Source organism: Somniosus microcephalus, chromosome 2, assembly GCF_052327205.1.
Source record: "Somniosus microcephalus isolate GS21.2 chromosome 2, FLI_Smic_1.0, whole genome shotgun sequence".
Classification (NCBI taxonomy): Eukaryota; Metazoa; Chordata; class Chondrichthyes; order Squaliformes; family Somniosidae; genus Somniosus; species Somniosus microcephalus.
In genome coordinates, this window is record NC_140988.1 from 65035416 (window position 1) to 65050653 (window position 15238).

Consider the following 15238-nt stretch of genomic DNA (forward strand, 5'->3'; position numbering starts at 1 on the left):
AAACAAATCAGAATATCTTTGTAAGTCAGACAAATTCAGCCACAAGCTTTACAATAATAATAATTCTGTATCATAAATTAAGGACAAACACTTCAGAGGAATTATAATTAGAAAAACATTTGCAGATCAACTGCATAAACACTTTCTAATTATGAATGTAACAATTTTTTGAAACTAATAAATAAATACAAAATAGACCATTTTAGGAGATATATAGATAATTAATAAAATAGAAATTACACTGAATTCAAATAACAAGCATAATACTGACAATTTGCCATACCGAGCAATGTACATTTTCATTGGTTAACTACATCCTGTAACATTGCTACCTGGCAGCAAATGTTAAGAATCTGTTTGAATAACAATTAAAAATAATTATCCAACAGAACTATAGATCAAGCTATCTGATATTTCATATCCAATGTCTCACCTACTGTCCGTCAGGTTACTTTGGTGCCTGGGACGTAGTTTCATTGAACCGCAATAAAAAAATGTTCAGGTTTCAATGTTACAAGTGATAAAATTCTTAAATAAACAGAACAATTTTAAACAGTGAACGCTAAGTTAAGCCAGGTTTACATTCATTGACTGTGATGACCCTGGGCCAAGCCAAGGCAGACAGATGTAAATTCCCAACCTTCTACAGGTGTATTTTAGTCTCTCGATAATCAGAATTGAGCTTCTCTTCAGTGAAATCAATCAGTCTTCTTGGAACTGTGGAAAATGCAAGAATTAATTAATGCAGTGAATGTTCGCACCATACAACGATCTTTATGAAAAACAAGCTTATCCCACCCTATCCCCGTAACCCCACGTATTTAATCCCCCTAACACTAAGGGTCAATTTATCATAGCCAATCAACCTAACCCGCACATCTTTGGACTGTGGGAGGAAACCGGAGCACCCGGAGGAAACCCACGCAAACACGGGGAGAATGTGCAAACTCCACACAGACAGTTACCCGAGGCCGGATTCGAACCCAGGTCCCTGGCGCTGTGAGGCAACAGTGCTAACCACTATGCCACCGGGAGCAAGAACCATTCGGATTTCTTTCCCTTACTAGCCTTGGGCTACGAATCCAATACTGGGAGCTTCCAGCTGTAGTCAGCTAACCCAGCACAAACCAAAGATAAAACCTGGAGATTTCCTGGTCTATATTGGTCAGTACCATGCCACCAGGTGTACTGATCCACTGAGCCACTGGGGGCTAGGTTTTCAGTTTGACTCTGATTACTGTTACAAGAAAGTGAGCATGAGTATTTTACTAAAGCTCGGTTAGAGTAAATGTAGAGAAACCCATCAATGTGACTGACTTATACCACATCTAACTCAGCAGAATTTGATCCTATGGCCTGGTATAAAGTGGAACAGTTTCCTTCTTCCCATCCCTCACCCCTACACAGAATGAAACTTACCTTTTGATCACCTTGTCAATGACTTTCATCACCCAGTGGGCCATAGGATCCAGACAGACTCGATTCGTGCTTTTAAGGGTGGCACTGAAAGAAGTGAAGAATTACATTTATTTCAAATTGTCAAGCCATCTACCCTCTCTGAGAAAAGCTTTAACTCTTAATTCAATCTAAAATAATTACTGTTGTTCTTCAATACATGAAGCAGAAAAGGACACAAACACTTACATGATCTCAACATTCCCACAGTGGGGACCACTAGGAATAATTTCAATACTCTCCATGAACTTCGGATGGATGAAGTTCGAGGATGTTTTGATACACTGACAGCGCAGGTTCATTCCTGTTCTTCCAATCGATGCAGCTGTAAATTAAACAAATAGTAGGACCTTGATGTTTATTTTCAGATTTGAACTGAGTGTCTCTTTTTCTTATGCCCATTTTCTCGACTAGGACTGAACTGCTAGCTATCTCCTCTAATCATTTTCCCGACAGTCACCTCTCTGTTATCAGCCAGTCAACTTGGAACCACAGCAAGCAACGTTGAAGGCAGAGCTCACAATTCTGTTGTAATAATTTGCAACACTCAAATTAACTGAAGGAAGAATAAAGTGTTTTGTATTTTCTGATGTCAAAATTATTTTTGTAGTTTCCTATAATTTTTCAGCTACTTTGACACTTACTCATTAATTCCAATTACATATACTCCCTGCTCCCCTGTAGCCTGCTGGCTAGAGTCATGACAAACTGTTTTTAATATTGAACTATATTGATAAATTTTGATAAATAGACAAAGAGGATGCATTTCCCTGATAACTTACAACTTCAAATGTATATTTGTGACTGAGTCAGTCAATGAAATACAGAGCCGAATCCATCCCTTATTATTATAGGTTCTGTATAGATATCGTGCAGCTAGATCTTTCTTACCTTGTGTGGATGACACAGACAGTAAAAAGAGAGCGAGGACGGCGAGGGTAACTTTGCCATTCATTGTGCTTTGCTTGTGTGATGATCTTTATCTTCTAGCTGTTGTTATGCTGCTGCAGCCTGCGTCTGACTCCTCACTGCTCACCTGCTGTATTTGTAGCCAGAATTGCTTGACTCACTGGGAAGAGTTGACTCATTCTGGAATTTCCCCTGATGGTTAGGATTATGAAAAAGCTAAACGTCAATGAAAACTAGCTAAAAGTACAATGAAAGGAGAAACAGGTTTTGCTAATTACAGTCCATCACAGCACTTCAGTGAGAATTTTTATTATTGCGGAATCAATTTCTTTCCCAGTTCCAAGTGGCTAAAATAAGCTGTTAATTTCAATTGAAAATCATAGAAGATTTTCATGGCATCTTATAATGAAAATACTGCCGCATACAATATTAGTGATATTAAAGTCAAAGTTACTTTACAAATGAGTCCTTCATTAATATTTGTTTCTTGCTGAATAATATGAATAAAAAACAAGTACAACCAGTGAGGGTTGAGTTCCTTCCTCGAGGTCTGTGTAGTATAAGTGAAATGTGAGCTAGGCCCTGGAATTTCAGAGCTTCCTTCCTGAGGTTCCGCCAGTCTCCTATCAAATTGATGAATGCTCCTCTTAGCCCCACGAAAATCTTAAGGCTGCTCAGCTGCTCCTTGAATAAGGCCCAAAATATGTAGACGAGGCCCAACCATTCTCGGGCATTGGACAGGAAACGTGATGGCTCCGCTCATTGCCCACCCAATGTGCACTCCAGGAGAACATTTCCCCTCCACATCGAGGAGGCTGAAGAAGTGAGAGCCAAGGTGGGGCCAATGCCTTGCATTGTGGCATTGCGGTGTGGCTGAGAGTTTTGTTCATATATTATCCAGCCAGCCTTTTATTTTGAGTGGGCACCATTAGTATTCCCTATTCTGGTACTTTTCCTTAGTCCAGAGAACATTTTCTCATTTGTTTCCATGAGTGATGCACTGAGGAGCCAGCATTGATGTGATTGGCCACCTCCTGTCATGCTTGCTGTACACTGGCTCTATTTAAAGGATTTCCCTCGGCCCTGAAAATTGCTGCTTTCCTCCAATAAAATCTCATACCAGGAGTTCCCGAAGATATTCTAGGTTATTAAGCAGTGTTACAAATTTGGGCAGAGCATAGGTACCTTTTAGGTTCAGTGGCATCAGTCCCTCCTGTAAGTGGATCTACATCCCTTATTTGTTGAAGTAGGTTTATACTGCCAAAATCTACCATCTATGATAGCGTAACCCAGGAGTGTAACAATAAGATCTCTTTGTGATCTGAATCAGATACAGGAAACTCTTTATTATCCGGCACCAACGGGACCGGCGTGCTGCCATTTTATCAAAGAGTCCGGATTACAGAGAGGTATAGTTTAAAAGGTACGGGAGCTCCACACACAGCAACAAATCCAGGCTTCCCTGTTGCTTAGCAACTTGTGCAGGAACTCTGGCCACAGACCAAGCATCCCTGTTGCTTAGCAACAGGTGCACAAACCCCAGTTACACAGCCACAGATCCAGGAACTGCCACTAATATGAAGTAAAACTTACCTGAACCTACTCCTGAATTTTGCCGGTTAACAGAGATTTCCTGTATTTGTGTTTTTTGCTCGTGCAGATCAAGAAAACAGAAGGTAAGACAAGGTTAAGTATGTACCATGAATATGAAGCTGCTTTATTTTGCAACAAGTGAACAAATGAGAAATTGTTATAATTGTAATGATATCAGCAAATAGTGATGTTATTTGCCTGTTTGATTATCATGTCTTACCAGCATAGTTGCCTGATTGATTACTTATGCCTGACCAGCAGAGGTCATGTGACAGAGACAAGCAGTTTGGTTTAGTTTCAGTTTCGCTTTAGATGGATTTCTAACATGATGTCTCCTGTAAATGCTGTTAACTGAGTTGAACATACTTTAGATAAAAAGTCATTCTCTTTCATAAATGTCTCATCACAAAGAAATCAATACATGGTGTCAGAAGTGATTGAAAGAGATGAAGAGGAAAAATCTGAAGTTAAATCAGCTCTCCACAGATTAGCAAGCCAAAAGAGAAAATCGTTACTTACCTTGGAGAATAGCTAACGAAGTGAAAAAATGGACGGATTACACCCACCGGCGAAGCTTCAGTTAACAGGTAATGTGGCTGAAAATTGGAGGAGATTCAAACAACGTGTGGGGTTGTATTTAGCGGCAATCGGAGCTGACGAGAAAAGTAATAAAAAGAAATCGTCACTGTTCTTACATGTCGTGGGTGATGAAGCGCTGGAGGTGTATAATAACTTCACATTCGCTGCTGATGGAGACAAAATGAAGCTAGATAAAATAATGGAACAGTTTGAGGCCTACTGCATACCTAAATGTAACGTGACGTTTGAGAGGCACAGATTTTTCACATGTGTACAGAAAATGGGTGAGACTATTGATCAGTATGTGACTGAACTGAGAAACAGAAGCAAATCGTGTGAATTTGGGGGACTGACAGACTCGCTGATAAAAGACAGACTGGTGTGTGGTATTCCGGATAATGGTCTTAGGGAAAGACTGCTAAGAGAGCAAGATCTAGACCTGGGAAAAGCCATAGCACTGTGTAGGGCTACAGAGACTGTGAAGTTGCAGGCAAAGGAGCTGTTCAGTGACAATAGCTGCAACGTGGATGCAGTGAGAATGAACGGACACAAACCGGTTAACAAAAAGAGCGCCAATGTGAAAAAAGAGGCGTGGCCAGCGAACAAAAATGAAAGGGACAATCGAAAGTCATGTAGTCGATGCGGTACACAGCATACACCAAAAAAGTGTCCAGCATATGGTAAAACATGCAATAGTTGCAACAGGAACAACCATTATGCCCGTTGCTGTAAGAACCAAGCGCAACAAAGCAAGGTCCATACAGTAGATGAAAGCGAGATAGAGGAGTTCTATGTAGATGTTGTGTCTGAAAACAAAAAAGAAGAAAGAGACTGGATGTTGACACTAAAAGTGAATGACATACACATTCCATTTAAATTGGATACTGGAGCACAAGTTAATGTGATATCAGAGACTGATTTTAAGAAAATTAGACCCAGACCAAAGATACATGGAATAAAAGTGAAAATGACAGGATACTCAGGTACTGATATACCAGTGAAAGGAAGATGCATTGTCAAAGTAACACACAAGGGCAGAGAGCACACGCTAGCATTAATCATGGTGCCAAAGGATGTGCAAGCCATACTAGGTTTAAAAGCCTGTGAGAGACTGAACCTGGTAAAGAGAGTCCTCGTTGTGGAAAGCGAAGGAGAGACAGTCTATGATGAACTCATGAAAGAGTACAAAGGCCTATTTAAGGGTCTAGGCTGCATTCCAGGAGAACACACGATCAGAGTAGATAAAAGTATGACACCGGTCATACATCCATGCAGAAAAGTTCCGTTTGCTCTTCAAAAGCAACTGAAGGCAGAGTTGGAAAGGATGGAAAGCCTGAACGTGATTCGGAAGATAGATGAGCCAACTGAGTGGGTGAGTTCCCTCGTCATAGTGGACAAAAAGAATGGAAAGCTCAGAATTTGCCTGGATCCAAGAGATCTAAACAGAGCAATAAAGAGAGAGCACTTCAAGCTTCCTACACGTGAGGAAATCATGTCACAGTTTGCAAATGCAAAGTATTTCAGCAAGTTAGATGCATCATCATGATTTTGGCAGATGAAGCTGGATGAGGCAGTTCAAGACTGTGCACGTTCAACAGTCCATTTGGCAGATACAGATTCCTAAGGTTACCATTTGGCATTGCCTCAGCTCCTGAAGTGTATCACAAAACAATTCATATGATCTATGAGCACCTGGAGGGAGTTGATACATCAATGGATGACATCATAGTATGGGGAACCACGAGAACTGAGCATGACGAGAGACTGAAAAAAGTGCTGGAAGCAACAAGGAAAACAAACCTGAAGCTGAATAGAGAGAAATGCCAGCTCAGGGTGACAGAACTGACATTCGTGGGAGATATCCTTAGCAGTGAGGGCATCAGGCCAGATCCCAGAAAGGTGTCCACCATTGAGAATATGCCAAAGCCACAATGCAAAAAGGACGTGCAGAAGTTTAATGGAATGATCAACTACATGGGGAAATTCATATCCAACCTCTCAGAAAAGATGGCGCCACTGAGAAGACTAACTGAAAAGAACATGGAATGGGAATGGAATCATGAGCATGAGAAGTCATGGAGCGATCTAAAGAAACTGCTCACAGAGGAACCAGTTCTGAGGTTTTATGACCCAGCGAGACCCATCAAGATATCATCAGATGCATCACAGAGTGGGCTCGGTGCCGTTCTTCTGCAAAAATATGACTACTGGTAACCTATTGCATATGCATTGCGCTCAATGACAGATGCGGAGACGCGATATGCTCAAATAGAAAAGGAGCTGCTCAGCATCACATACGCCTGTGAAAGATTTCACCAGTTTGTGGCAGGACAAGCAATCAGTGTAGAGACTGACCATAAGCCCTTGATTGCATTGTTCCAAAAGCCACTAAATAGCTGTCTGCTTAGAATACAAAGAATGATGATCAGGCTGCAACGCTATACACTGAATGTTGCGTACACACCAGGTAAGCTGATGTATACAGCAGACACGTTGTCCAGAGCTGTTGACCCAAGTGAGCCCGCAAACACCACAATGGATGAAAAAGTGAACGCCTACGTGGACATGATCACAAGTGCACTGCCCATAGCAGATGCAAAAATGGAGCTCATAAAGACTGAGACAAACAAAGATGAAACAATGAGACGACTGAGGAAAAGCATCTTGGATGGATGGCCCAACATGAAGCAAGACTGCTCACCTGACATAGCAGAGTACTGGAACTGCAGGGCGGAACTATCAGTGGTCGAAGACATCATCTACAAAGGAAGTAAAATAGTTATCCCAAAGAGTCTGAGAAAAGAGATGCTAAAAAGGATCCATGGAGGACATCTGGGAATCGAAAAGTGTAAGAAAAGAGCACGAGAGGTGATGTAATGGCCACGAATCAACCAAGATGTGACAAATGAGGTGTCAAACTGCACAATATGCCTGAAATATCGAGCAAGCAATCCGGTAGAACAACTAAAGCCACACCCAGCACCGGACAGACCTTACCAGAAGGTAGGCGCTGACCTATTCGTATGTCAAGGGAAGGACTATCTTGTAGTCACAGACTATTACTCCCTGTATCCAGAGGTTTGTAGACTGTACACCACCACTGCAGATGCTGTGATAAGATGTATGAAAGCCATATTCTCCAGACATGGCGTGGCAAGCGAGGTCTTCACAGACAACGGACCCCAGTTTTACAATGCAAGTTTCCGACACTTTGCCAAAGAGTGGGACTTTGTCCACACAATGTCAAGTCCTCACTATCCACAGTCCAATGGACTAGTGGAAAAATCGGTCCAGACAGTGAAAAGACTGATGTACAAGGCAAAAGACAGTGGAACTGACTTCTACCAGAGCATGCTTGTATACCGCACAACGCCGCTCGAGTGTGGTAAGTCACCAGCCCAACTCCTTATGGGACGTCGGCTAAGGTCAAACCTACCCATCCCGGAGAACCTCCTGAAAACAAAAGAGGGGGAGAAAGTGAGGAAGTTCAAAGAGCAACAGAAAGAAAAGCAAAAGTACTACTATGACAGAGGAACACAAAACCTACCTGAACTCCACACTGGTGACCAAGTAAGGTTCAAACACAAAACAAACATATGGACTCAGAAGGGAACTGTCCTGAGTGAAGTTCAACCAAGATCATACACCATTCAGACAGATGAGGGTGCTGTTCTGAGAAGAAATCATCCAGATCTTCTCATGGGACCAGCCACAGCAGGTCAAGAGACTGATACTGTTGAACAACCTGATCACACAGCTGAGAACCAATCATCTGAGGCAACAACTCAGATTCAAGGACAATCAATCAGAAAATCCTCAAGACACGTGAAGCCTCCTGAGAGACTCATTGAGCAAATTTAAGGACTATTGTTATAGAAGGAAGTAATGTTATCTTATTCTTTCTTCAAGTTCTAGTGTATTTACATATTTCATGTGAACACACAAAGCAAGGTTAAAAAACCTTGATCATGATAATGATAATGTAAGTTCATTAAGTGTTACAGTTAAAATGCAGATTAATACAAAGAAAACATGTTGTTAGTTAAAAGTAAAATACTTTTGTTTTAAGAAAAGGAGATGTAATGATATCAGCAAATAGTGATGTTATTTGCCTGTTTGATTATCATGTCTTACCAGCATAGTTGCCTGATTGATTACTTATGCCTGACCAGCAGAGGTCATGTGACAGAGACAAGCAGTTTGGTTTAGTTTCAGTTTCGCTTTAGATGGATTTCTAACATGATGTCTCCTGTAAATGCTGTTAACTGAGTTGAACATACTTTAGATAAAAAGTCATTCTCTTTCATAAATGTCTCGTCATTGAACCCACAAAGAAATCAATACAATAATCAGACCCACCCAATTCAATCAGTGCAACTTGTCTTTATGTATGAAAAAACATTTGTCTTCCTCATATCAGTTGTCTTGATTGACTTAAACAAAATCATTATTAACTACCCTGCTGCATTCTCCTTCTGCGTTTGGTCAAAGCTTGCCATTGCAATTTTCTGTTTAAAAATCTGACTGACTGCCTGTGTCTCAGGCCGTTACTTTGCTGACCTCTGTGAGTCCATTGTGGGCGATGTCGGTGGCGGGTCCCGACCTCGCTGCTGGTTCCATTCCACTCTGTGAAATGAATTTCCCAATTGGGCTTGTTAAGCCCGCCCAGCACGTTTCCCGGCCATTTAGAGGCAACGAGTCTGGCGACGTCATTTGATGATGCGTCATCAGTCAGTTTCCTTAAAGAGACCACGGCTTCCACACTGTTCCTGGACCCCGTCTGTCAATCTGAGGCGGAAGTTGAGTGAACATTGAATCAGCTGATGAGTGACAGCTTGAAATGTAGTATAACAGCTTCCACTTTACACCTGTTCACTTTCCAAGTGTTAAGGCTGTTGCTTTCTCCCTTTGAAAGACAGAATGAGCTTTATGCGGACTGCAAATGTTTGGAGCAAACTCTTCATCCCGTGTCACCTCATTGCAGCAACCTCTCTCACCATTGATAGATCACTTCTGTTATCTCAACCGCACTTGCCATCTATTCCATCAGCATCGGTGCCCTTGAAACTATCTCAGCTTGGTCCTCAGAATCCAACCATGATCAGCCCCAACACCAGCATCACCAGGCACACCAGCAGCACCAACAACACCACCAACCTTCTCCGCAATCACCTGATGCTGCACAGGACAGAGAGCATCAGCACCTGAGCACATTGCTGCCCGGGAGGCCAGGGATGGCCTCGTCATGGCTAGATTTACTTCACTTGACGCTGCACACCCTGGCTGCCACATGATGTGCCATGTTGGCACCACACCACACCAACACTATAAAGATTAAATTCACTTTTAAGGGCTTGTCAACAAGCCAATAATTGTTTAAATGAGGTCCCCCGCTGCTGCTGGTCAGGTCTGCTCAGCCCTGGCAGGCCCGACTTTGGGAAAGGCAAGTGTGCGCAATCTGACAGGGGGTTCCCGACCCGCCGTCAATCAAATCAAATTTCACTGCCAACCCACCACTGATCCCGTCCGGCGAGCACCGGCCATGGTGTCGGGGGAGTCAGTGATCACGGGGGGTGGGGGGTTGTCTGATCGTGGGGACGGTCGGTGATCGCGGGGAGGTCCAATCGCTGGGGTGGCGGGGGCACAGGGGCTTTGGATCACGGTGGATCCGATCATGGGGAGGGAAGCAGGTTAGCTTGGAGGGCTTCTGAATGGCCTGCTATTCCTGTGACTTTTTCAACAGCAGCAGCCTTTTAACTTCCGCAGCCTGCTTCAATTTCCCAAGAGCAGGATTTTCACTGACGTCTCACCCTGCAGACTCAATGAGGCCCCCAAGGAAATGTGATCAGGTGCAGGTGAGATCACTTGGCAGCTGGAAGCTCTCTGGCTGCCTGCGCTCTCCTCTCTCAGGTGACACACCTGCTGATTTTGAATACAAACCAGTCTCTGAGTAATTGAGATTACAACACAGGAAATGTACTAACTGAGACAGACTTTCTGATGGAATAGGTAATTAGATCTGAACATACCTTGCGCGCCGGCTGTTAGTCATAGAGTCATAGAGTAATACAGCACGGATAGAGGCCCTTCGGCCCATCGTGTCCGCGCCGGCCATCAAGCCCTGTCTAATCTAATCCCATATTCCAGCATTTGGCCCGTAGCCTTGTATGCTATGGCATTTCAAGTGCACATCCAAATGCTTCTTAAATGTTGTGAGGGTTTCTGCCTCCACAACCCTTTCAGGCAGTGAGTTCCAGACTCCAACCACCCTCTGGGTGAAAAAGTTCTTTCTCAAATCCCCTCTAAACCTCCCGCCCTTTACCTTGAATCTATGCCCCCTAGTTATTGACCCCTCTACTAAGGGAAAAAGCTCCTCAGCATCCATCCTATCTATGCCCCTCATAATTTTGTACACCTCAATCATGTCCCCCCTCAGCCTCCTCTGCTCCAAGGAAAACAAACCCAATCTGCCCAGTCTCTCTTCATAGCTGAAGCGCTCCAGCCCTGGTAACATCCTGGTGAACCTCCTCTGCACCCTCTCTAACGCGATCACATCCTTCCTGTAGTGTGGCGACCAGAACTGCACACAGTATTCCAGCTGTGGCCTAACCAGTGTTTTATACAGCTCCATCATAACCTCCTTGCTCTTATATTCAATGCCTCGGCTAATGAAGGCAAGTATCCCATATGCCTTTTTTACCACCTTATCCACCTGTTCCGCCGCCTTCAGGGATCTGTGCACTTGCACACCCAGATCCCTCTGCCCCTCCGTCTTGCCTAGGGTCTTTCCATTCATTGTGCATTCCCTTGCCTTGTTAGTCCCCCCAAAGTGCATCACCTCGCACTTTTCCGGGTTAAATTCCATTTGCCACTGTTCCGCCCATCTGACCAACCCATCTATATCGTCCTGCAGACTGAGGCTACCCTCCTCGCTATTTACCACCCTACCAATTTTTGTATCATCCGCGAACTTACTGATCATACCTTTTACATTCATATCCAAATCATTAATGTAGACCACAAACAGCAAGGGACCCAGCACCGATCCCTGTGGTACCCCACTGGCCACAGGCTTCCAGTCACAAAAACAACCTTCGACCATCACCCTCTGCCTTCTGCCACTAAGCCAGTTTTGTATCCAATGTGCCAAAGCACCCTGGATTCCATGGGCTCTTACCTTCTTGACCAGTCTCCTGTGCGGGACTTTATCGAAGGCCTTACTGAAATCCATGTATACCACATCCACTGCGTTACCCTCATCCACACACCTAGTCACCCCCTCAAAAAATTCAATCAAATTAGTCAGACATGATCTTCCCTTGACAAAGCCATGTTGACTATCCCTGATTAATCCTTGCCTCTCCAAGTGGAGACAAATTTTGTCCCTCAGAATTTTTTCCAATAATTTTCCTACCACTGATGTTAGGCTCACTGGCCTGTAGTTCCCCGGTTTTTCCCTACTACCCTTCTTGAATAATGGTACTACATTAGCGGTTCTCCAGTCCTCTGGCACATCCCCTGTGGCCAGAGAGGTCCTGAATATATCTGTTAGAACCCCCGCAATCTCTTCCTTTGCCACACACAGCAGCCTGGGATACATTTCATCCGGGCCTGGGGATTTATCCATTTTTTGGCCAGCTAAAACCGCCAATACCTCCTCCCTCTCGATGTTAATATGTTCGAGCATATCACAGTCCCCCCGCCCTATTTCTATGTCTACATCGTCCTTCTCCATAGTGAAAACAGATGCAAAAAATTCATTTAGAACCCCTCCTACATCTTCCGGCTCCACACACAGATTGCCACTTTTGTCCCTAATGGGCCCTATTTTTCCCTAGTTATCCTCTTACCCTTAATATACTTACCAAACATCTTCAGATTTTCCTTTATTTTGCTCGCCAGTGTTATTTCATGGCCCCTCCTTGATCTCCTAATTTCTTTTTTAAGTATCCCCCTGCACTTTTTGTACTCCTCTAGGGCTTCCTCCGTCTTTAGCCTTTTGTATCTACCAAAAGCCCTCCTTTTTTTCCTAATCCATTCTCGTATATCCCCTGACATCCAAGGTTCCCTGTGGTTTTTGGAACCACTCTTGACCTTTACGGGAACATGTTGCCATTGTATGATCTCAATCTCCCTTCTGAAAGCCTCCCATTGCTCCGATGCGGATTTTCCTACAAGTAGCTGATCCCAGTCCATTTTGGCCAGATCCTGCCTTATCCTATTAAAATCGGCCTTCCCCCAATTTAGAACCTTTATTTCCGGCCCATCCCTGTCCTTTTCCATGACCACCTTAAATCTTACCATATTATGGTCACTATCACCAAAGTGCTCACCTACTAGCACTTTTTCCACTTGGCCGGCCACATTCCCTAGAATTAGGTCCAGTACCGCCCCCTCCCTTGTAGGACTTTCTACATGCTGGCTCAAAAAACTCTCCTGGATGCACTTTAAGAATTCTACACCCTCTGAGCCTTTCACACTCTGACTATCCCAGTTAATATTGGGGAAGTTGAAATCCCCCATTATTATTACCCTATTATTTGCACATTTCTCTGAGATTTGCCTACATATCTGTTCCTCTATCTCCCCCTGACTGTTTGGAGGCCTATAGTACACTCCCAGCAAAGTGCTTGCCCCCTTTTTGTTTTTAAGCTCCACCCATATGGCCTCATTAGAGCTGTTGAGCTGTGGGCTCCCGTGGAATTCCGATCCTAGGCCTGCTCCAGCTGGCAGCGCATAGTGCTTGCATATCCCAGGGGCGCAGTTAGTTCGATGCGTCCCCTGGGATCACGTGGGCCATGGGCAGCCAATCGGAGCAGGGAATGCTCCATTCATAAGTCTGACAGGAAGTGCTGTCAAGACTTATAAATACTACGGCCCCAAAATAGCACTAAATCATCAAATAATTTTTTTTAAATCACATGTTAAAAAAATAAACTATAAATTACATGAAAAAACTATTTTAAACAATAATTTAAATTTTTGAAAAAAATAATCTTATTTTCTAACAGGGCTAAAAATCAACTTACTTTGCTTTAAAGTATTTAAAAATAATAAACCTGTGGAAAAAATGTTTTAATTTTAATTAATTCACCACTTACCTTGTAAAAAGCAGGCCTTACGCCTGCTTTTTATATTTCTAAATTCTGCAGGCTTACCCTCGCGGGAAAACCTGTAAAAAAAAATGAAGTTCAATGCGCACGCGCAGCCTCTCCTGCGCACGCATTCGACCTCTGAACCTCTTCGTTCAGGGGAACGGGAGTGCCGGTTTCCCGCGCATGCGCAGTGCACGCAGGAAACCGGCACTTCCATCGGGCCTACGGGTGAGTACCCCGTGCGTACTCACCCGTGGAGACCCGAATTTCTGGGCCAATGTCTTCTAATCCCTCGGTCATGTAAAATCCCACACAACTTTCAGATCCATTTTGAAAAAAATTTGGAAACTATGGCCTAGAAATTCGGTTGTGGGTTCGCCAGGGCTTTAGCGCCGGAAATTTAGCGCCGGCGCTAAGTCCCCCTGCGCGCGCCAAAAATTCAGTAGCGCCGCGCCCAAACGGCTGCCGGCGCTACTAGAGGGTGTCAGCGCCTCGAAATGGGCGCTGAGTGCCGCATTGCGGCGCAATTCCGGCGCTGCAGCACCCGATGCGGTGCGGCAGGCTGGGGAAGTGCAGGCCTCCTCCTTCAGTTAAGGAGGAGCTGCCTGCACCCGCCCGCTGGCCGTTCAAATGTTCAGAAAAATGAGCCCGGCACCTCGGACAAGTGCCGGGCTTGCAGGCCAGACGCATCTGTTCCGCGGGGGGGGATGGAGGAGTCCGGGGAGGGAGGTGCGGGCAGGCGGCCGGCGGGAAAGCGGCCGGCCGCCGCGCGACCTTAATGCGCCGGCGCTAACTCCTGCAAGACTCGGTTGCCAAAGTCTTAGTTGCGGCTGCCACGGGCGAGGCGGCCGCAACTCAATTTCGGTGCTGGGGCCCGTCACCACGGCAACCGGGACGCTGCGCACACCGATGACGTCATCGGTGCCGGCGCAGCGCAACCGGTGTAACGCCGACGGAAGGGCCCCACTGAATTTGCCAACTGGCCATAACTCCGGCGCTAGGCCCTCCAGCGCCCCAAATGGGGCGCTAAGCCTACTGAATTTCTAGGCCTATGTATACAAATTAGAGGTGAAAGTTATTTGTCAATCAAACATTGGCCTGGAATTTGGGGTTGGGATGATGGGGAACTGGCAGCATTCGCTGTCATTCAACCTTTGGGATTTAAAGCAGGCACAGGCAAGTGTTTAAACCCAACGTTGCGGTCAGTCATTGACAGCTCCGACATGCCCCCCATACAGAGCCGGCAATCTGTGTAATCAGCCGAATCACTGAAACTGACCAAAACTACAGCTCTTCTACAGCAAGTGCGCTGTTAAATTACCCACTAACAATTGGACCCAAAGGAATAGTTGTAACTGGGGTTTTGGCAGCATTATTACTGCTAAACACAGGTGGCGCATGGGAACACCACCACCTCCAAGTTCCCCCCAAGTCACACACCACGCTAACTTAGAAGTATATCGCCGACCCTTCATTGTCACTGGGTCAAAATCCTGGAACTCCCTCCCTAACAGCATTGTGGGAGTACCTTCACCACACAGACTCAAGAAGGTGGCTCACCGCCACCTTCTCAAGGGCAATTAGGGATGGGCAATAACTGCTGGCCT

The 15238-nt window shown here is 44.7% G+C and overlaps 1 protein-coding gene across 1 annotated transcript; it reads right to left on the reverse strand.

The window, feature by feature from the left end:
- Positions 1 to 208: 208 nt before the first annotated feature.
- Positions 209 to 2460, reverse strand: LOC147122741 (interleukin-8-like). The gene is made up of 4 exons (XM_086003784.1): positions 2347 to 2460; positions 1645 to 1780; positions 1420 to 1503; positions 209 to 717 (listed from the first exon to the last, which is right to left on the reverse strand). The coding sequence occupies exons 1-4, from the start codon at positions 2408 to 2410 to the stop codon at positions 699 to 701; spliced, it is 303 nt and encodes a 100-aa protein (XP_085859910.1). The 5' UTR covers positions 2411 to 2460; the 3' UTR covers positions 209 to 698.
- Positions 2461 to 15238: the final 12778 nt, after the last annotated feature.